A 21,859-nucleotide genomic window follows, 5' to 3' on the forward strand; every position below is an offset into this window, starting at 1 on the left:
TGGCTAACTAGTCCACATTGAGTTATTTATCTAACTTAAATAATTAAGTGAGCAAGTGGTGAAATTTAACAAATTCATGGAACAACTGAGGTGCCCCTGATGAGAGGTGACAAGCACTGTTGTGACAAATGAGTTTCAAAACCCACCTTCATTGTCCATCATTGGTTCAGCTGAAAATAAACAAATAAAGTGACCAATGAAAAGAGGGATGACAGCATGGTAATCTCACCCATGATGGATTCACTGCCAAATTAAATATGCCATTAATCGTGTATATACTTTGCTATTAAAAAGTCAGGGTTGATGTTTACTTTCCATTGCCAGTCTGTAGGGGGCGCTCACCAGGGTGTATTTCTGCTCTCTCTCTCAGTTCTCCAAGGAGAAGTATCTGCTGGACTCTCCACCTGAGAAGCTGAGGCGGGAGCTGGAGGAGGAGCTGAAGCTGAGCGGCAGTGACCTGCGGAGTCATGGCTGGTACCATGGCCCTGTCCCACGAGAGGTGGGCGCAACCTCTTTACACACACGCCCATGCACACGCACGCCCATGCACACGCACGCCCATGCACACGCACGCCCATGCACACGCACGCCCATGCACACGCACGCCCATGCACACACACACTCCATATTAGCAGGCATCATATAAAGCAATGTTTCCCATCCCAGTCCTCAGAAACCCCAAGACAGTCCACATTTTTTCTTCCTCCCAACTCCCTACCAGGGTCCTCGGGAACCGGGTTGGGAATCACTAATACGCTCAGTGACCAAAAAAAAAGTGAAGCACCCAGACAGAGCGGTGGAAATTAAATGAATCTGCACGTGATGAAAGGTCAAGTGACTGTATCACAATGATTATATCAGATCAAACAGACAACAGAGTTGTTAGTATGGGCACATTGCTGGTCTCATGCCAGTAAGGTGTTACACCCCCCCCGGGCCTGGATGCATGTGGCGATACGGTGCGGAAGGAATTTACAACCATTGTATCCTCTCCTGCGGCATGTCGGCCCACAGCTATTGTTACTGGCCCTTGAGATCCTGCAGACTGGCACTGGGTCTGAGTTGACGTCTGAGCTGATCCCACACATGTTCGACTGGGGAAAGATCTGGTCCCTCAAATCATTACCAGAGATGACCAGAAGTAATACCATTTGGCTCCCGACACCATGATACCAGGAGTAACGCCGGTGTGTCTCTCCTCACCACTAGCAGATTGATCCTCTCCCTCAGCGCCACCATACACACACACAACATCATCCGTGGTAATGCAGAACCGAGATTCATCGCTGAACATGGTACAATGCCACTCGTCATCAGTCCATGCCTCCCGGTTACGGCACCACACCAAACGCAGCCGTCTCTGTGCTGGTGTTAATGGCAGCCTACACATGGGACAGTGAACCCATAGTCTGGCTGATGCCAGTCGTCCAGATACGGTGCAGGATGACACGGGGTGTTGTAGAGAGTCCAATACCTGTGTCCAGATGGCAGGCGCATATGTCATGAGGTTCTGTAATGCTTGGCACATAATATCACAATCCACCCTTGGTGGGGTCTGTCTTGGGCGACTGGAACCTGCACAATTTGTGTGGGTGCCCTCACGTGCCCATTGGTTCCAACATCGGGCGACTGTGACATCTGCATGCTCCACATGCCAGGCAATTGCACGATACGACCACCCAGCCCCATGCAAACCCACAATGTGACCCCTATCAAACTCCCTCAAGTGCTGCTAATGCTGTCTAATGCACATAGGAGGCATCCTCTGTGTCTGGTGACTAGACATGTCAGCTCCTCATTTATATACCCATCACTGGTCTGCACGTGTACCAAATTACATCCAAATCGGACCATTACTTCTGGGTGCTTAACTGTTTTTTTTCACTGAGTGTATAAAGGGTGACTGATCCTTGCGCATCATAATACGGTGATTTGCCTTCAGCTTACAGTATCTGCCTAACTAACAACCCTCACAGAAGGAGGTATTCCAAAAAAACTGGAGCATAAACATTATGAGTGTATTTATCATCCGATTGTCTTGCCTAAATAAACTTAAGTGTGGATTAAATGGATCTTCTGAGAAAGCTCTTTGTTATGGTGTATGGAAATGGTGAGATGCATGGCAGATTATGCGTAGTGTTTCTGTTATGTATTAGAATATGAAGAGTCTGTTACTATTGTTGGTTTGTTCTCTTAAATCTACACTGATTACCGTCAGTTGCTTAATGGGAATTGGCTTTTAATCTATGAAAAGCGTGGTTTGCCTCCGAATTGCCTGAGATATGGCCAGATATACTGTTGAAAGGGAAAGAAAAGACATTTGCATTTTGCGTGTGATTCAAGAGCGACACATGAATCATTTCAGGCAGCTCAATCCTGCTGGCTGTTCTGCGCGTAAGAGCCGCGTACCAGCTGATCGAAAGGGATGAAAGAAAAAATGACCCCTCAATGTTATTCATCAGTGTCTGTGAGCTCTTTGTGGTACAACGAGGCCAGAAATGTTTGACGCATTTTTTTAGCTTAATCCTTTTCTTGGTTGAACACTATCAGCATGAGCATATCCAGATGTAGCGTTCTGTGACCTTGTCAAATCTAAAATATTAGGCAGCACCTATTTTATGGGTGTCAGGTCAATGCAAGTATTTAAAATAATAACTGAATCTTTCTTGAGTAGCTCATTTCTCTCAAAATATAATGAAGAATAGCTATTAAACTAACATCCATCCAATCATCTTACAATCCTTTATTCCATCCAGAGCTACTGGGAGCCTGTGGGAGATCCCAGGCAGCAAAGGGCATAAGGCTGGGGAACCTGGAAGGGATTCCAGTCCATTGCAGGGTGTGGACACACACACACGCATACACGAGCGGGTATACCTTACCTTATGGGGACCTAATGTCCCCACAACGTGATGAATATCCGTTTTTTTTCCTGTAAGGGAAAACTCAATTTAATAAAAATCTGTGACTGCAATGGAGAAAACTAAAAATGCAAACACACAGGCATGCACACACAAACACACACACGGATACACACACACACACACACACATGGATACACACACAAACACACACATGGATACACACACACAAAGACACACACACACGTTTTTACATTGACTTTTTTGTATTATGGGCACTCTATAGTATTATAGACATATGCAGTTAAATGAAATTTGGCCATAGTGTGCGCGCTTGTATTTGTGTGTGTGTTTGTGTGTGTGTGTCTGTGTGTGTATGCATGTGTATTTGTGTGTGTGTGTGGGCCTTTCATGTTGCACAGACAGGAAAAACGGGTTCGGACAACTAATGAACACAGGCGGGGATTGTCTGGGCCTGGCCCAGTTTGGCTCGGTATTGGTTTGCCATCTGTGGGGATCCTACTCCACATTTGCATAATATATTCATACTCAAAAAGGAGTAAACAAGGAAAGCCACACCGCCCCCACGCCCCCAACCCCCCACAGACCCTTTTTATGAAACACTGTTTTGTTACCATAGCAAAATGCTCCCACGCAGTTGTTCAGCCAAATTGCAGTTCTAGCTCCCTCTATTGGTGGAATAAAAAATCAACCCTACAATTTTTTAGCCTAAATAGACAGTCACTTGCCATGCAGGTCAGGAGCACTATAGTTATAATGGGCGTTGATGAGCAAACATTATGTGATCAAAAATAAGAGAGCAGTCTGTATGTTCTGTTCTGTTCTGTCTTTGCAAGCGGAATCAATATTTGTAGACTCTCAGTGTCCATATACTGCACGTAGGAATCGATGAAACGGCCGGCCTTAGTGTTCTTAGAGGAGCCGTATGATTGAGGAGAGTCATCCCTGATGCATCCCACCCCCCTCGGCCTCCTGGCCTGACCCACGTCTTCTCCTGTCAGGTGTCAGAGACGCTGGTCCTGAGGAACGGCGACTTCTTGATCCGTGACTGTCTGACCAATGCGGGAGACTACGTCCTGACCTGCCGCTGGAACCATGAGGCGCTGCACTTCAAGATCACCAAGGTTCTGATCAAGTCCAGCGAGTCGCGCGTCCAATACCTGCTGGAGCAGGAGAGCTTCGACTCGGTGCCGGCCCTGGTGTGTTTCTACATGAGCCAAAGGCGACCCGTGTCCCTGCAGAGCAGTGCCCAGATCTACTGCCCCATCAACCGCACCCTACCCCTGCGCTACCTGGAGGCCACTTTTGCCCTGGCCAATGGCAGGAAAGGCTCCGCCCACTCTCCGTCCAACCAGAGAGGGGCCTACATTAAGAGGCGGAGCGTCACCATGACAGATGGCTTGACAACAGAAAAGATCATACCTCACAGGTGAGTGCAGGACTGTCTGAAGTTTCAGGTGCAGTGAGGTTTCGTCTCAGGTATTAGAGTACGTCAACATAAACACTACATTTACATTTATTTAAAGTCTTTTATCCAAAGCAAGGTAGGACATTACAGCCATACAACTGTCAAGGAGTCAACTTGGCGTAAGTGCAGCTAGACTGAGCTTCCGACAAATGACCAGTAACAAGTGCAAGTCGGCATCGGCGCAAGAGCCATGGCGAATGCTACAAAGAATTTAGCGAGAAGCTAACAAAGACAGCTATTCAAATCAAAGAGAACTGCAGGAATAAGAGCATTCGGGATAGGCGAGAGAGCAGCAGAGTGATCGCAGATGAAGACGGAGCAGGTCGGTGCTCGGAGGCATTCCCGAAATAGCCAAGGCAAGAAGGATGCCGATGACCGGATGTGGTACAATATAACACTGATGCATAGGGAATGAAACGGTATCATGCATACCTTGATATGTAATATGGTTTCGTATGATTTAGTAACACAGGAAACAGTGTCAACTGAGGGAGAATGTATATTACATTGTACAGAGCCACTATTGGATTACCAGATGGGCAGCAACTTTCTGCTGAAGTATGGGATCTGTAGGCCTGAATGTGAATAACAGGCATTTATTTGTAGATATTTATCATTTCTGTGGTAAATCTATTGGTACAGCTGCTGGAGTTCAGATGCCAGTAGGCTAGTATTTTGCTTCCTGGCCCATCTGAGCCCAGACAGTTTTTCATGCTCTATATAAGACCGAGACTCTCTTTGGCGACACTCGTGCTGTTACGGCCGGCGGACACAGCAGAGCGGAGAGGGCTGCAGGAGGACTGAGGGAGCAGGTGGCCGGTGATGAGTTTAGCACGGCCTATCTGGGTCAGGTCACCGATTCAGAGGAACACAAAGATCCCCCCCACATTTCACCGTGTCCAGGAGCACAGTCTAGGACAGCATGAATCCACCCGTGATGTCCTCTAGCTGCTCTTCGCGTCTCTTGCATGCGTATGAGATCCACACTCGAAACCAATACACCTAAACATTTAGAATGTATGAAGTATTAAGAGCAAGGCCTTTCAAGCTCCTGTTGGCGATCTTGTTGACAGATGGCAGTATATCAGTTATTCTGGGCTTGTAGACAGCGGGGGTGAAATAGCTAAAACAGTTTTTCAATCACATTTCTTGTAACGTCACCGCAAACTCACAGTCATGCATCTGCTGAAACACAAGCTTTTCTGACATAATGTCAGCATTTGACAGTGTTCTTCACAGGTCATGAAGGGCAGCTCTCTAGGCTGATCCCAGTCTGTCACATTGTTGTATCTCTTTGTCTTCTCATAAAAAACAAAAGAGGTTTCTTTCATTTTTCTGGCAATGTTCTGCAGTCATACCGAATGCCATCCATCCATTCATCCACCTTCCAGCTGTTTCCCCTGGTCAGGGTTGTGGGTCATACCTGATACCTTGTGATGTAATTGTCAAGAATGAAGAGCAAAGCCGACTTTATTTCTCTGTATGTTTGCTAGCCCTTCCACACTCCACCATAAGGAGGCAATGAGGAACTGTGCCCTTAGTATGGACCAGATCCAGGAGTTTCGCTGCCCTCTCTCCCCTGTTGGAGAAGCTCCCTTATCTCCAGCATACAGCTCAGGTGAGTTATGCATCCAGGCATCAAGATACATCATCGTTTCATTCATATCGGCCCTGTTTTGTATTCTCATTTCAACACAGTTTTGGAGATAGAGTGGAAAGTAACGAACAATAAAGATGAAGGAAGTCAGGTGAGCACTGTGTGATCTGTGTACCTCCCCTGTGCCCTGCAGTTACTAAGCACAGGAACACCATGGGGGTTAAGGTGCTGGAAGTCGTGCCTTCATCTCCCGTCCTCAGGCGCTCCAGCGAGCCCCAGCTAAGCCCCTCCTCCAGCACCAACGCGCCCCTCCAGGAGCCGGCCTCCGGCGACCACCCCCCCACCGTCCACGGCTACCTCTCCGACGCGGCGGGCGGCAGCTACTGCGAGCTCCACCCCACCCCGTCCCCCTCCCCAGCACCACCCCCCAAGAGCTACGTGGAGCGCTTGCGCGTGGAAGAGGGCCGGACCGCGCACCCCGGCAAGGAGGACGGGAGCGAGCCCTTCACGGCGCCCCTGGTGGAGACGGTCTCCTCGTTCAATCCGAGCAAATACCACTCGGCGCTGATGGGCGCCGAGAACAAGCCACTGGAGATGGGCATCCTGAAGCGGGTGAAGGAGTTGCTGGGAGAGGCAGACGCCAAGACGGCCGCCAAGCACATCACCAAGGCCGACTGCACGGTAGGCTGCTGCCCCGCACTCCCGTAGGGCGGGCCTCCACCTGAACGGGCAGGCATGCCGGGAAGTCATGACAGGTTAACTGTTCCAAAAGATGACATCATCACGACTGACTTCACTCCCGGGCGAGCGGAAGAAATAGAACAGGATAAATTATATATTAGAAATAGATACTGTACTGAACAAAGGCTGTAGGCTGTGAAAGGAAGCTGTTTATTTGGACAGTAAGTGTATATGGTTTAAGAAAAAAAGCACAATTTTACATTACAATATATGAAAATGAACTGTAAAAAAAGTCACAGGAATTTGTTCTGTTCTCTAAAAAGTCACTGATATCTGGTTGGACGGCTAGATGAACACAGGTTCCCAAACCTCTCCTCAGGGGCACCCAGCCATTAGATGTATCTGTTAAATTTCACTGCCAGCCAGGGACATCAGAGGGGACTGGAGACCCCAGCAGGTGCAGGGGGTCTAACACGTCACAGGGATGCTTGTATATGTAAAATTATATGTGAAATTTGGTGGGGGACCCAACATTTCGTCAGGGAGGCCAGAATTTCAAACTACGCCTTTCCCACTAACTCAATTAATTCACTTAATTAGTTAGATAATTTTATGATGTACTGATGAGCCAAACATGCTGTGCAAGTGGTCAAGTTAACAAATATACTGGTTTATTGGAAATCAAGCGAATGATGTGGTGACTTCAGAAGAGACCAAACTGACACTCTATGAGACAAAAAATCATAGTCTTACACAAACATGAAGATCATTTCAGCATCATTTTCTTTGGCAGCCTAAGGCCTGTATGTATCAGTATACAGTTTTTCACCGGTATAGTAGCCACGTGTCACGTCAGAAGGGGACAGTAAAGACACAGAGCCATCAGCAGTACCCCGATGGAGATCTCTGTAAGTGTTTTTGGATGGCCCTGCCTGAGCATATGTGGCAAGCCCCTCCTGCTGCGCAGCCAGAGAGGCGCAGATCTGCGCAGCCATGCGGCATCCCCTCCAGCTGAGCCCGTGTCGCGGCGAGAGAGACTCCGCTTGGCTCTCATGGATATTTACCCTCCCCCGACTGAGTCTGACACCCCCCGCCGTGCTTTTATTAACGGAGACCCACGGAGCCGCGTCTGTCCCCGGAAAGGTCATAAAGGCGCCGAGCTGATGGATGGTGCCACGTAACGGCGCGTGTAGCTCATTACCGTCAGCGTGTGGCGTGACGCGTCCACACTAATTAGCACCCAAACGGGACTGGGCTCAAAGGTGGGAATATCGAGCAGTGCATGATGACGCTCTATTTATGGCAAAAAATAAATGATTCCATGGGCAGCAAATTAATAGCCAATTAAGTGCCCATTGCAGTTTAGCATGGAGAAAAACAGCATCTCCCTGTGTGGTCTGCAGGTTGCTAGGATACTAGGTGTTACCAAGGAGATGCAGAAGATGATGGGGGTAGGCTCCGGACTGGAGCTGCTGACTCTTCCGCATGGACACCAACTCCGCCTCGACCTGCTGGAAAGGTGAGAGGGCAGGGCGGTTGCTATGGTAACGCACTGCAGCATAATGTACCACAGGGTAACGCACCACAGCATGTCAAACTGCATGGTATCATGTCACAGTGGAACGCACTGCAGCATAATGCACTCGAGCATAATGCACTGCACCGTAACACACCACAGGATAATGCACCGCATTCATAATGCACCACAGCGTAATGCATGGCAATGTAACACACTGCAGCATAATGCACTGCACCGTAACACACCACAGGATAATGCACCGCATTCATAATGCACCACAGCGTAATGTATGCCTATGTAACACACTGCAGCATAACAGACCACAATGTAACACATCACAGGGTAACAAACTACAGCGTAGTGCATCACAGAATAATGCACCAAAGGGTAACACACCATAATATAACACGGCAGAGTGTAATGCACCACAGAGTAACACACAACAGCATAAAACACATTGCAGTGTAACACACCATAGTGTGTAACACACCACAACGTAACATACCACAGCGTAAAGCATGGTGGCATAACGCACCACAGCATAACACACTACAGTGTAATGCATCACAGTGTAACACACCACAGTGTAACACACTGCAGCGTAACTTATCAGAGTGTAAAGCATGGTGGCATAACACACCACAGTGTAACTCACCACAAGGTAACACACCACAGCGTAATGCTCCACAATGATGATTACTCTCTCTGGGGCATTTCCACACGCTTCCCTAAATGCCCATTGCCAGCTGCCATAAATTATACCCTATGGCCCCTAGATTGGTCAGTGTATATATTTCATTCAGCTTATTCCTTATTCATGATGAAATAAGAGCAGGTGAGGGACTGGGACGACAGCGCCCCCTAGTGTAACGCAGAGCCGGCCTCACTCGCCTTCCAGGTTTTACACCATGTCCATCATGGTGGCGGTGGACCTGCTGGGATGCACAGGCAGCACGGAAGAGCGGGCCAGTCTCCTGCACAAGACCATCCAGCTTGCCGCCGAGCTCAAGAGTGGCCTGGGCAACATGTTCGGCTTCGCCGCAGTGATGCGGGCACTGGAACTGCCACAGGTGGGTCATGGGGCAAGGGACCTTCTGTCCGGCCCGGGAAGTCAAGGCCCCTGGCGGCTGAGCTTCCGTCTTCCGCTCCCTCTCAGATCTCGCGGCTGCAGCAGACCTGGTCGGCATTACGGCAGAGGCACACAGAGGGCGCCATTCTGTACGAGAAGAAGCTGAAGCCTTTCATGAAGAACATGAACGACGGCAAAGGTGCGGTGCCGCTGGCCGCCAGGTTCTCCCACCAAAATCACGCAAAGTTACGCTGAAGCTGTGATTGCATCTGAGTGCCTCCCTTGACTCCTTCTTTGGTTTGATCCATCCCAGAGAGCTGTGCCCTCTCCAGCACCTCCTTTCCTCACATCATCCCTCTGCTGTCCCTCCTGGAGAAGGGGATGGTGGTTATCGAGGGGGCGGAGCCATGGGAGAGCACGGAAACGGGAGTCGACGTGGTGATGAGTCACCTGGAGGCGGCACGTACCATCGCGCACCATGGGGGGATCTATTGCACCAATGCGGAGACCAAGCTGCAAGGTAGAAGGGTTTCCCGTGTCCATTCCTGTAAAGCAGTGTTTGCCAATCCAGTCCTCAGGGGCCTGCAGACAGTCTACATTTTTGCTCCCTCCCAGTTCCTGGAAGCAAAAATGTGGACTGTCTGGCAGGGAGCATGGAGGGAGCAAAAACATGGACTGTCTGTGGTTCCCAAGGACCGGATTGGCAAGCACTGCTGCAGAGGATATTGCCTTTTTGATAAATATGAGCTCACAAATATGGGCTGACATTAAAGTATGTGTTGTGGACTGATTGAAATCTCACATGAAGGGAATTTGCTGGAAGGTCACCTCCATGTAGATTTTTGCTTCATTCTTTTCCATTAATAATTAGCTACGCCAAGTTATTGATTGCCATGAGCCAGGGCTGGATAAGTGCTATGGATGATGAACTGCATTTCAGATTCCATATTTAACCACCGATTAATGCATTGGAGCTGAATGCCAAACCCACATGGTCTGCACCTCCTGGAACATATTTATTTCATGTAAGACATTTTTCACCCTGAGCCAAACCCTCTGCTCCTGCAGGTTTCCAAGAGAGAGAAGACTTGCTGGAGGTCTTCTGCACAGAGTTCCAGATGAGGCTGCTCTGGGGCAGCCGGGGAGCTGAAGGTAGCCAGGCCGAGCGCTACGACAAGTTCGACAAGGTCTTGACGGCCCTGTCCAACAAGTTGGAACCACCAGTGAAACACAGTGAACTATAGTGGCAATACAGCGCCTTCATGTGGCAGAACAGAGCTTCTCCCCCCTCACTGGTGTGCCCCTGGATGGGTCCAGTGTCTGAGATGGGGAGCCCAAAGACAATATCGACTTGTGGCAAAAAGAAGCAACTTCGGTTTTGTATCCCTAAATGAAGCAGAATAAGTCAAAGTCTCCTTTAGGAACAACGTTTATCTGTCTGAAAGATCAGCATTCAAGTGAGAGGGAAAAGGGAGGACCTTCACCCGCTGTGCAGAGGCAAGAATTCCTGTAAATACTGTAAACGTGTTCGAGTTTCATCCGCCTGTCTCCAGAACACATCGGGGCTGTGCGTACTCTCGTCAGAGCTCTCAAAGCATCTCGCCATTCCTGTGCTCGTCGGGGGGGGGAAAAAAATGCAGTGTCGCCATTTCATTTGCTTCTGAATCCAGGCCTGTCAGAAGCAGGTGGAACGCAGTTTATGCAGGATCAGCGCGGCGTTCCCTCAGAGAAAGAGCACTGCTCTGTTGCAAGCTTGCATGGGCTGCATTTGCCCCCCGCTGTGGTACGGCTTGCCGGTTGCTGTTCCAGATATAGCCCTTACCTTACACATGCAGACACACGCTGACAGACCTCAGAAACTTTGAATGTATGTTGCCAAACTTACTCTGCGTCTCTTGGGCTTTTCTGATTACCATTTCACACGGTTCAGGGTTCTGTGTTTGCTGTATGGAGCTGGATCTTATTAGCATTCAGAAACTCTGCTCTGAACAGCTCTCTCTGCTCTTCCTCCAGCTTAGTTCTAGTAGTATGTTTACCCCACGTGACCCAACTCCGAAACTTGCACAAAACAAATACTGTTCTCCTGTCTCAGGATCCCCGCACCCCCCCCCCCCCCCGAAAATGTCTTGTGTCCCCTTGAGTTCCTTCAAAAACCTTCTTTTGCCCTGCCTGTAAATGACTGTACAGTTTATTATGATCCATTCAGCCTATTATAATGGTGTGTGTGTGTTTTTCCAAAGCCTGTGTGGACATTCCACTCCATTCCATTCCACTCCACTCCATTCCACTCCACTCCATTCAATTCCATTCCACTCTGCATTCCCCTACGTGACCTTGACAGGCATTGCCGACATGACACATCTTACTTGTGCAGTTTTGTCCAAGTTATAAGCCAATGTGAATGTGATTCTTGCACAACTGAAATATACGACAGGGATTCGTGGGAGTCCACAGACAACCTTGGGGAATGAGTTGCTCTAATTGATTGGATTTATTTTTTCCCTCTCAGTTTCATTGCAGTCGAACTCCCTGGGTTCTTAGTAGTCATCTGTGTACACATCATACACAGTGATAGAACAGAGGTGTTCATATCAGAAGCTGGTCTAACAGGGGATCTTTATGGAACAAAGGATGGAGTGTGTTGGGGTGGGATGAGATCTAGATGGAAGGAGTGGAGTCTGCACACAAAGCCACACCCTCCTTCCTCTGCGTTCCACCCCCGCTAAGTTCTCATCCTTTCCATGTGGGTTTCAAAACATGAACTCATTTTCTATTCATGTGTGCCAATGAATTTTGATTTGGCTCAAACAGAATATGATATATCCACTTGGAGATTAACTAAAAATGGACCACCACTTCAGCTGGGGTTGCCAGTGTGGAGAGATGCAGGACCGAATCCCCCAGCCGCTGCTGGGAGGTTGCCAGGAGTTGCCAGGTGTCACGGGGGTGTTGGCCAAGATGTCACAAGTGTCCCGCGCATGTCATTTTCCCCCTCGGTCACTCGACACCTGCACTGGGTTGCACAGAATCCCAAGCATTTACTTCCTGTTGTAAATAATCATTCTTAAATAATTTCCTACATATGTCATATTTTTTTCAACTGTGTTTCTTTTTCAAGAAATAAAACATTGTTTGCTTGTGTCAGTAGGCCTTGGTGGTTAATACTGCATATGTGTGTGTTTACAGCTTTGTCAGTCGGGTTACATACACTAGTTTAGCAGTGTTTTTAATTCCTGTTACACTGCATGTCCCCAGACATGAGAGGTCTAGCTTTAGCAGTGTGGTTTGTGGCATAACTCAGCTTAAAGCTCGCACTGCATTGTACTTCAAGTCTTAATTATTAATACTGACTGATCATAAACACGACCATCTGCTGAGCAACTTATCATCAACAAAAGTTATATTAAGTACTGCAGAAAACAGACCCTGTCATTAGAGATATTTGTCGCATTGTAGAAATACATAGCATATATATTAATACTTTAGCTAGCCGACTTCCAACTGCTTGTCCTGGAGGGGGGCTGTACTCTATCCCAGACAGCAGAGGACACATGACTAGGTTACACCTAGGATGGGATGCTAGTCCATCACAGGACACACGCATGCGCTCCAGTCCATCACAGGACACACGCATGCGCTCCAGTCCATCACAGGACACACGCATGCGCTCCAGTCCATCACAGGACACACGCTTGCGCTCCAGTCCATCACAGGACACACGCATGCGCTCCAGTCCATCACAGGACACACGCTTGCGCTCCAGTCCATCACAGGACACACGCTTGCGCTCCAGTCCATCACAGGACACACGCATGCGCTCCAGTCCATCACAGGACACACGCTTGCGCTCCAGTCCATCACAGGACACACGCTTGCGCTCCAGTCCATCACAGGACACACGCATGCGCTCCAGTCCATCACAGGACACACGCATGCGCTCCAGTCCATCACAGGACACACGCTTGCGCTCCAGTCCATCACAGGACACACGCATGCGCTCCAGTCCATCACAGGACACACGCTTGCGCTCCAGTCCATCACAGGACACACGCATGCGCTCCAGTCCATCACAGGACACACACATGCACTCTCTGTGCAAATAAGCCTATCTACACATCTTTGGACTGTCAGAGGAAAGCACACCACAAAGACACGCAAAGTCCACACACACAGAGCAGAGGTGGAATTTAAACCCCCCACCATGCAGCCATGAGGCAGTGGTGCTCCCCACCAAGCTAAAACACACAAAGCAGTCTATGCATAATGAAATACAAAGTTATAATTATAAGAATTATAAGAAACACACAGAGACTTTCTCATCAGTGTCAGTGAAACTGCGAGCAAAGGGACAGGAGAGTTTTATATTGGGGGGGCACAACTGAATAATTCAAAGGAAAAAGTCTATTTATAGGGATAAATGAAGTCAAATTAAATTTTGGGGGGTACACCCCCGTTCCTACTCCCCTGACTGCTAGTTATTGTGTGTTATAATAACCATTCTGCTCATCACTAACAGTGAAATTCGATGTTAAACATTACTGAACATGCTACTTTTTATAGTCCTTAGAGGACAAATACAAGAGACAGAAATGGGAGATGGATTTGTTTGCGGTTGTAAATTTCTGTAAGTCAGCCACCATTAAATGCTGTTTCCTTTTCATGGGAACTGGCAGAGTGGTTGAGAGACGTGCATTATTTAGCGTGCCTTAAGGGGGATTCGGTATGTAATTCACCGGCTAATTATTACAGGGACTCCAGACATGTTCCCATATATGAACATATGATCAGAAACTAATTAAATTCTCATTATTCAGTCGAGACTGAAATTTTATGTGGTTTCTTATATGAAGAAGAGAAATCAGGGCAGACTGTCATATTAGCATTATCATTAATATTTATGCTGCCATTAATATTGAGTTTAATTACTCCTTTAAAATGAGCAATTTGTGAAGGCAAGACGGCAGCAGACAGATTTTATGCTTTGAAAATGTTGAATTCTTTTATTGTTTTAGATAAGCACGTTGTACACGGGGCACAAATAAATAAATATATTCCATCAGAAACCTCTGAGCTGTTTCCTAGCTGGGGGCAGGAAGAAATTTAAAGGGGTAAAACCTCCATTTTGTTAAGGGTGACGATACACAGGGCAACTTTTTGAGCAATGTTACTGGGCAATGATGCCCTTTGTCTCACCTGGTTGGCTGTTGCCCAGCAACATTGCTCAAACGGTTGCCTTGTGTATCATTATCTTAAGGCAGGGGTGCCCAACCAGTCCTGGAGGGCCAGAGCCCTGCACAGTTTTGAGTTTCCCCTCATTTAACACACCTGATTCAACTCCTTGTGCTAATTACCACACAGCTCTAGAGCTGAATCATTTATGGTGGAACAGGGAAAGAACTAAGCTACACAGGGCTCCGGCCCTCCAGGACTGGAGTTGGGCACCCCTGTCTTAAGGCATCAAATGTGAACACAAGGTCTTCCAGCAGTGACAACACACCTCTGAGATGAATACATCCCTCTCTGCAGCATGGAAGTGAAAAGAACGAGGGTGCAAGAGTGTGGGGGGCGCAAACGCTGAAGCTGTCAGTGATCTAATGCACTGAGCAGCACTAACAAGGCAATACAGGAATGTAGGCCCATCTCAGACGGTGCATATTCAGAAACTTCGCGAGGATCGTGTGGGAGGCAGGGGTGTTAAAAATGCCCAGGTCAACATCCCCGCCTGGTGGTCATTTACAGAATGGATTTATGCCACCGTCGCTTACATGGCGGGCAGGGGATCTAGCAGCCTTCGTGAAGAATGAACGGCACTTTGCTGTACTGTGATGAAAATGATAGAGCAGCCCCAGGAGAAGCTCCAGAAGTAATGCTGTCCCTGTGCCCAGGAATTATGCATGGCAGGCCTGGGCAGGAATCACCCTGGGTGGGAGACCAACCGATCACAGAGCAAACACTCAGACTCTACGGGGAACATATGGGCACTGACTCACCAGCTGTGGATGGAAAGCCAGGCACACACAGGAAGTCAGTTCAGTTCAACTATAACGACAAAAATGTTGAGTTGAGTTTAAGAGAACAGAATATCATGCAGATTCCAGACACGCACAGCCCAGGACAGGATTCGAACCCGCAACCCTTAGGGTGTGATTGTGTATGTGAGTGTGTGCCTCTGGGGAGGGGGGGTCCTCATCTTTGCACCCCTGAGCTCCCCAGCAAAAGCTCCATGTTCATCACTACCCTGTACTGTGTCAGATACTACTGAAGACGTCTTCCTAGTAGTGCTGTACCATGACTGCAGTGCTGGAACGGCCCAGCAGGTGGCAGAACTACCTTAAAGAAAGTTACAATGAATCAGATCAAGGCCTTGGATTCTTAAAGGAACTAAACAACCAGCACAAGATGGTCTATGAGAAAAGAGCACAGAGAGGAAGTGAGGCGGGTGTCCAGCATAGCTGTGTGAGTACAAATGGTTCCCTAGTGATGTGTAACGTGCCGCATTCAGCATTGTCACTTGGGCTTCCCCCATCAAACACCCCCGCAGCTGACTATCTGCCATGTCCTCCTCCAGCAGCTAAGTCAGCACCACACGGACTCGATTGCATTTGCATGAACACAGCTGTACCCTGCCAGCCTCAATCTGTCATTACTACCATCCCCAGTCCAATGCACTCTGCTGGGATATGGGTCAACTGTTACCCTGCAAAAAACCCCCATTCCAGCTCTTAATCACCATCAATCTCATTAAGCCGGCGAACGATTCCCGATTCCAAATGGGTTATTTACTAACTAAATCCGTTTATCTACATACATATTAATTTGCCAAGCAGTTGTTTTTCTACAAAGCAACTGCCGTATTCTTTTAATTCACACTACAAACAGCGATGTCTTTCTATGTGCTTGTTCTGCACTCGCCTAAGCGCTTATGTCTGCGCTGCAGCGGCGTCTGGGTGAACTGCTCCGCCTGCTTTGTTTTTTCTCCCATCTCGCCTCTCAGACAGTCTGAATGAAGCTGGCAAACACACTGATCTCCTTACACTGTTTACCCATATGCCATATGCCCCATACAGACTCAGCGCTACAGCAGGATATCTTCCAAGGCCATTTAAGTACTTTCCTCAAGGGTACAACGGCGATTCATGTCCGGGGATTTGTCCAGACATCCTTAAGTCAATGACGACACAGCTCCACTTCCTAAATGCTTTGTGCGACTGCGTCTGCCGAAAGTCCATCCAGCGGTAATGAGACTGAGAAGTCCCTCTGACTCTAACAGTACATGTGTCACCACATCTTTGGTTGTTTTGTTTTTTTTAATTTTCCACATATTCCAGTTTCAACACCCGTCTGCCTCTTGATGACAGACCCTGCATGACACATCTCAATACAACCACATAACCTCTGCCAAGACTTATTAGGGATGGGCAATATCACTGACTTTATTTTGATCCAATACCAAGTAAATATAAAGGTTGGTATCCACATATCAACACAGATATTAGACCCAACCCTGATGATCAAATTCCAGGGGGGGGGGTGTGTTTCATTCTGCTGATGCATTTTATTCTGCTCCTTTGAAAGTTGTCATATTCTGCTATCTATTATAATATATACATTTTGATGTTAGAGTGGATTCTCAAAATGAAACATTCTGATGAAAGGAATGGACATTTCAATTTGTTCATCATCGTCCCACACACCCTTAACGCATTTCCTCTCACCGCCGGGGAAGCCACTTTGCCCATGTTTGTTTGTCTCTTTAACTGGCTGATTAAACACCCCCTCCCCCCCTGTTTAAAATGGAGTGCTTCACTCTGAACTTTAACTTCACTCTGTAGACAAGAGTTATAACCATTTGGAATCCATTACAGTCTCCTTTGGTGCATGGGCCTTGATCACCTCTCATTCATTTCCTCTACTTGAGACGCCTACAAATGTTTCCTGGAGTCTACAAGCAGTCTGGCAGTTCTGCACTTCATGGGAATAGCTTCATCTTAACCCTTGCAAACTGGTACCAAAATCAGGCGCGAGCTATTGGCTTTCGCATCCGCTCTCTCTCCTGGCTCCAGTCATAACACTGTTTGTTTTGTCATAACATTTTTCTGCTGACGACACTTGTTTTTTTCTGCCCCAAGATCACAGCTGCTGTACACAGATCTCCCCGGCTATTTCTGCTCTACTGAGCCTTGTCCTTGGCGTCTCTGGTTTCAGGAGACGCTGCCTCCTGTTCCTCAAGAACTGAAATGACAGCCACTGGTCAGAGGACCTAGCAAGCTTATCCGAAAGGCAGGTCTCAGTCATTTCGGATGTATGAGGGAAGGCACCGTGGCAACTTCAGTGTTCTGCACCGCAGGAATGTTTCCATTAAGGGACTGATGCTGGTGCCCGTCTTTGGCCGGGGGTCTTGAACTCAAAATCTCCTCACTCATTTGTTCATCACTGACAGACCCAGTGTTCTGACCAAAGCCTCTACAGCAGTCCCTCTTTCAGTGCCTTACTTCCGCAAATCCTACCAAAATCACCCCAAATCACAGCCATTGTCACTCACAATCAATAGATTTCCTAAGCCATTTACAAACCGTGAACCGGACATTGCTGCATCCCCTGAATACTACTTGAAATTATTTTGTACTCACTCCGCAAAGTCAGTAGCAAAGCAGGAGGCTGCTTCCACGACGACTGGCTCCCAGGCTGAGCTGAACAGGCCCTTCTCCCCTGGAAACACCAGGCCTGTCCCATAGCAGAAAATTCATATCCCAGGTCTCCTGCCAGGATAGGTTTACTAAAAAGTTGTTCCCATAATGATTCTATTGGATTGGTCCTAATCTCAGAGTATCGCCAAATATTTTGTCATCATTTTCCCATTTTCTAGCTCAGGGCATATCGGCATCTAACGCATATTCATGGCAATTTCACACTTTAAATGCTGAAAAACAAAATATGCGTGTATAGCGTTTTATCAGGTTGTCTTATTTCTGATCTATCAGGGGGAAAAATAGTATGACTTGATATTTAACGATATTTAAGTTAACAGGCTTGCCACAAAAAAAGATTACATAAGTCACATCACGTGGCTGCGGTAACTGAATGTTATGTAAGTCATGGGATTTGCCTAGTTATACAGTGACAGCCTATTTGCTTGAGTGCATGTTTGCGGCCCGACAGCTAATTTATAGCCATATGCCGATGGCATTTTGCTGAGCGCCTTAAACCTTCGGTGAGCTCCAGTACTGAACAGGCCGGCCTCACCAGTCACTCCAGTTAGTTCATTTCTAAAGTTCAATTCGGCTGATCACAATGGTGCGGTTCATGATTCACAGCTTAACATTTTGTTATCACAACGCTTTTTACGGCTCAACCCCATCTTTTATCTCGTAACGGACAGCCTATTTTCGCTGCTGTTCATTTCCCTGTTCTGACTATGGGATAAGAAAAAGAATCAATGACTTTTCTTTACGGTTGCAGTGACATTATCTGCCCGGACGGTCCCTTCCCTGATCGCCCCGCTCCGCTGCTCGCTTGTGTCCTGAATGCTCTTATTTTGCACCTTGTCCTTGATCTGAATGGCTCTCTTGTTAGTTTCTTGTGTAGATACTGACTTGCACTTGTTACTGGTCATTCATCGGAAGCTCAGACTAGCTGCACTTATGCCAAGTTGGCTCCATGACCGCTGAATGTTTGTAATGTGCTTTTTGCCTCAGTAGTACCTCTTTGAATAAACACGTCTGATAAATAAATAAATGTAAATGTACATTTTTCAGATGCTGATTTCGAAGTAACACTTTTTGTTTTGTTAATGAGATAACATTCGTCACTATTACTTAAGTAGGACTACGTATGTTTGCTGAGCACTTCGGTTATGTAGATCATTAGTAAAGCAATTCTGCTCATTAGATTACAAACTTGCGTCAAAACATTAGCAGTGGGTTGTTTTGTTTGTATCAGACATTGTTCTCCAGCACTTTTTCCTCAAATCTTTGTATTGTTTATTTTTACAATTCTGTGCAAACAGTAGCCTACACATAGAAAATATGTTAATATAAGGTAAATGAAGTCATACTAAATTAAAAGAATTACAACGATCAATTGCCTCCCCGATTGTCAATTTGGATTATTGTTGTTGCTGTTATAAACCCACATTACACTTAAAGCATATAGTTTATTTTTGATTTTGCAATGAAGTTTTACTAAAATCCTACTAGTCCTGCTAGTCTGCGTGTCATCCATTAGATGGCAGCATAACCACAGTCATTATATGCGCCAATTGGAGAACAGCTAATACTCTTGCTTATAATTGAATCTTAATGGGTAGTTTGGTTTTTATCAGTATGCTTGATTATTGCTCTCACTCACGCGGGAAAAAAATGCAATTCAGAGTACCGCGAAAGAGACAGAAAAGCGCCAAATAGCTCCCATCCTAGAAATGTGAGAAGAAACACTGTTCACCAGATGCAGAGAAAATGTGTTAATGCAGGGGTGACCAGTCTTATCCACGATGGGCCGGTGTGTGCGGGGTTTTGGGGGTAACCTTTAGGTCAGCTGCTCAAACCCAAGTGTGAGGACTCTTCAGCCAATCAGTCCTCTAATTAGTAATCTAATTTGGGAGTTACAGCGAAAACCTACACACACAACGGCCCTTTCGGGATGGTTGGCTACCCCAGTATTAATCCATTAATACACTTAGTAAAAAATTTAAATCAGTTATTAAGAAAAAAATAATGCATTGAATAAAATATGTAAATATACTGGGATGATGTAGCTAATTGTTAGCCTCATACCAGGATGTTATCTGTGGATTATTTGTTTGTTTGATGTACACTTCATCCACAAAGGCCTTATTGCTGTTGTTTTCTGTGTGTATGTGGCCTGGAGCCAGTGAGCATGCTCAGTGCAGCAGCGCTCTTATAAAATGGAAGCACATCAGGCTGGCAGGAGGAGAGCCAAACGGAGAGGAGGTGTGAGATTAGGTTGAAAGGGAAGGTTTCTGGCCTTATTAAAAGGCTCGGATGTGCGATCAGTCCACCGGACGTGACACGTGGCTGTCATCGATTGCAGCCTTCTCACTGACAGGGATGTGCGTGACATCCTTCACATTTTCTTTCTTCCCTAAACTGTGATGTATTGCAGAATACAGCATCACTGCCTTATGGGTTTACAACTGTGTCTAAGGCGCACTGGGGCTCTGGAGAATCCTTTACATTGACAGTGGCCGGCACATGCCTAACTGATCCACGTTGAAAAACTACGTCAGAACACGAGGGCAAGTGACTCGCACACAGACACGCTTTCCTTGAAATTTAAGAAAAACAAATTCTTACAAATTCCTATTAAATTCTTAAGAGGTTCTTTTTTTGGCAGTAATTGTCGCCTTTGAAAAGGTCGATGCCTATCTGTAGGAGAACCGCGACTATAATAACTATTAAAGCTTTTCTCACCGTAATAAGTATTCCCGTATATTAGACTGGTGCAGAACTACAAATTTAATTAAAAATTAAATTGTATTTTTACTGCCCGCATTACCTTTTCCATTAGTGGTTGTGCATGTCTATTTAGTTTTTTTTATTTCAGAGATAAGGAGAAAAATCCATACATTTTTATTGTGCCCTGAGAAGCCTTTACCTTTATGTCAGCCTCAGTCTCTGCCTTTTCGGTCATAAGAAGATTAGTGTCTTTATGATCCTAATTATGTCAGACAGATGATATGTGTGGGGTCCTGACTGGGCTTCTGTTTCTCAGAACATTTCTGTCCTGGGCCTGCGGTCCAGCCTGACCTGTGGCACTCCGGAGGAGAGGAGACTGACCATGTAGCATGTACTGGTTAAGGAAGTGTGACGGTGTAGAACGTTCTGGTGAGAGGACAGGCACAATGTGGCGTGTTGTGGTTCTACTGGGAGAGAAGAGGAACAGCGTGTCGTATAATGGCGAGCTTAGCAAATGTGAAGTGACTGGACGACATGTCCTGGTGGTTTAACACTTTGTTATCTAAATCCTGGGGGCTTATTGAACAGTGGCCAGCCTCAATCTCCTTGTGAAGAAAGCCACCCCCCGCACACACATCTTTCAGCAGGCCAGATTCACATTTCAATCGACCGCGTCGTGGTGGTGGCTGCGTGTCTCACTTCATGGGATGTGGTCCCACCTCAATGTTTCTGGCTGAGCGCTGGGGGGGGGGGAGTAAGTTACGTTTATGAGCCCCATCTGGAAAAGTGGAAAGGGGGGCCTCATTATTAAAAGCCACCATATTTCTGCATATGCTCAAAGCCATGTTTCAGAAATTAACTCCGCTGCTCATTTCCAGTGCCGTATTAAGAAGTCAACGGCTGTCATCTCTGGGGATCAGGAGACACGAACTGCAATAACTTCAGTATGCTTTTACAAATAAGATGTCCAATGTATTGGTGACACTCGATAGGTGAATGCGCTCAATCAATGACATGAAGACCACCTTATGTATGAGGACACTGTCAACTCACATGAGGATATGAATGTTAACATATTCAAAGCAAGACAGATATAGCCAAAGATCAACAGTCACATGACAGCCTTCCACTGATCCAATATATAAAACTCTTTTTAGAATTTCCACATTACTTTGAAGTAGGAATAACATTTATTGGCTGAAGTAAGGGGATGTAATACAGCCCTGTTC

At 46.8% G+C, this 21,859-nt stretch overlaps 1 protein-coding gene across 3 annotated transcripts in view; it reads left to right on the forward strand.

Moving 5' to 3' along the window:
* The window catches only part of sh2d3ca (SH2 domain containing 3Ca), a 42,254-nt gene extending 29,894 nt beyond the window's left edge, over window positions 1–12,360 (forward strand). For all 3 annotated transcript variants that reach the window (XM_023831817.2, XM_023831819.2, XM_023831818.2), the window contains 9 exons: window positions 371–499; window positions 3,884–4,311; window positions 5,844–5,968; window positions 6,141–6,628; window positions 8,032–8,147; window positions 9,046–9,217; window positions 9,304–9,415; window positions 9,530–9,736; window positions 10,285–12,360. In XM_023831817.2, coding sequence (XP_023687585.2) covers window positions 371–499; window positions 3,884–4,311; window positions 5,844–5,968; window positions 6,141–6,628; window positions 8,032–8,147; window positions 9,046–9,217; window positions 9,304–9,415; window positions 9,530–9,736; window positions 10,285–10,460 — 1,953 coding nt within the window. In that variant the 3' untranslated portion in view covers window positions 10,461–12,360. The remainder of the gene's footprint in view (window positions 1–370; window positions 500–3,883; window positions 4,312–5,843; window positions 5,969–6,140; window positions 6,629–8,031; window positions 8,148–9,045; window positions 9,218–9,303; window positions 9,416–9,529; window positions 9,737–10,284) is intronic.
* The last annotated feature ends 9,499 nt before the right edge of the window (window positions 12,361–21,859 follow it).

This window comes from Paramormyrops kingsleyae, chromosome 7, assembly GCF_048594095.1.
Source record: "Paramormyrops kingsleyae isolate MSU_618 chromosome 7, PKINGS_0.4, whole genome shotgun sequence".
Lineage (NCBI taxonomy): Eukaryota > Metazoa > Chordata > Actinopteri > Osteoglossiformes > Mormyridae > Paramormyrops > Paramormyrops kingsleyae.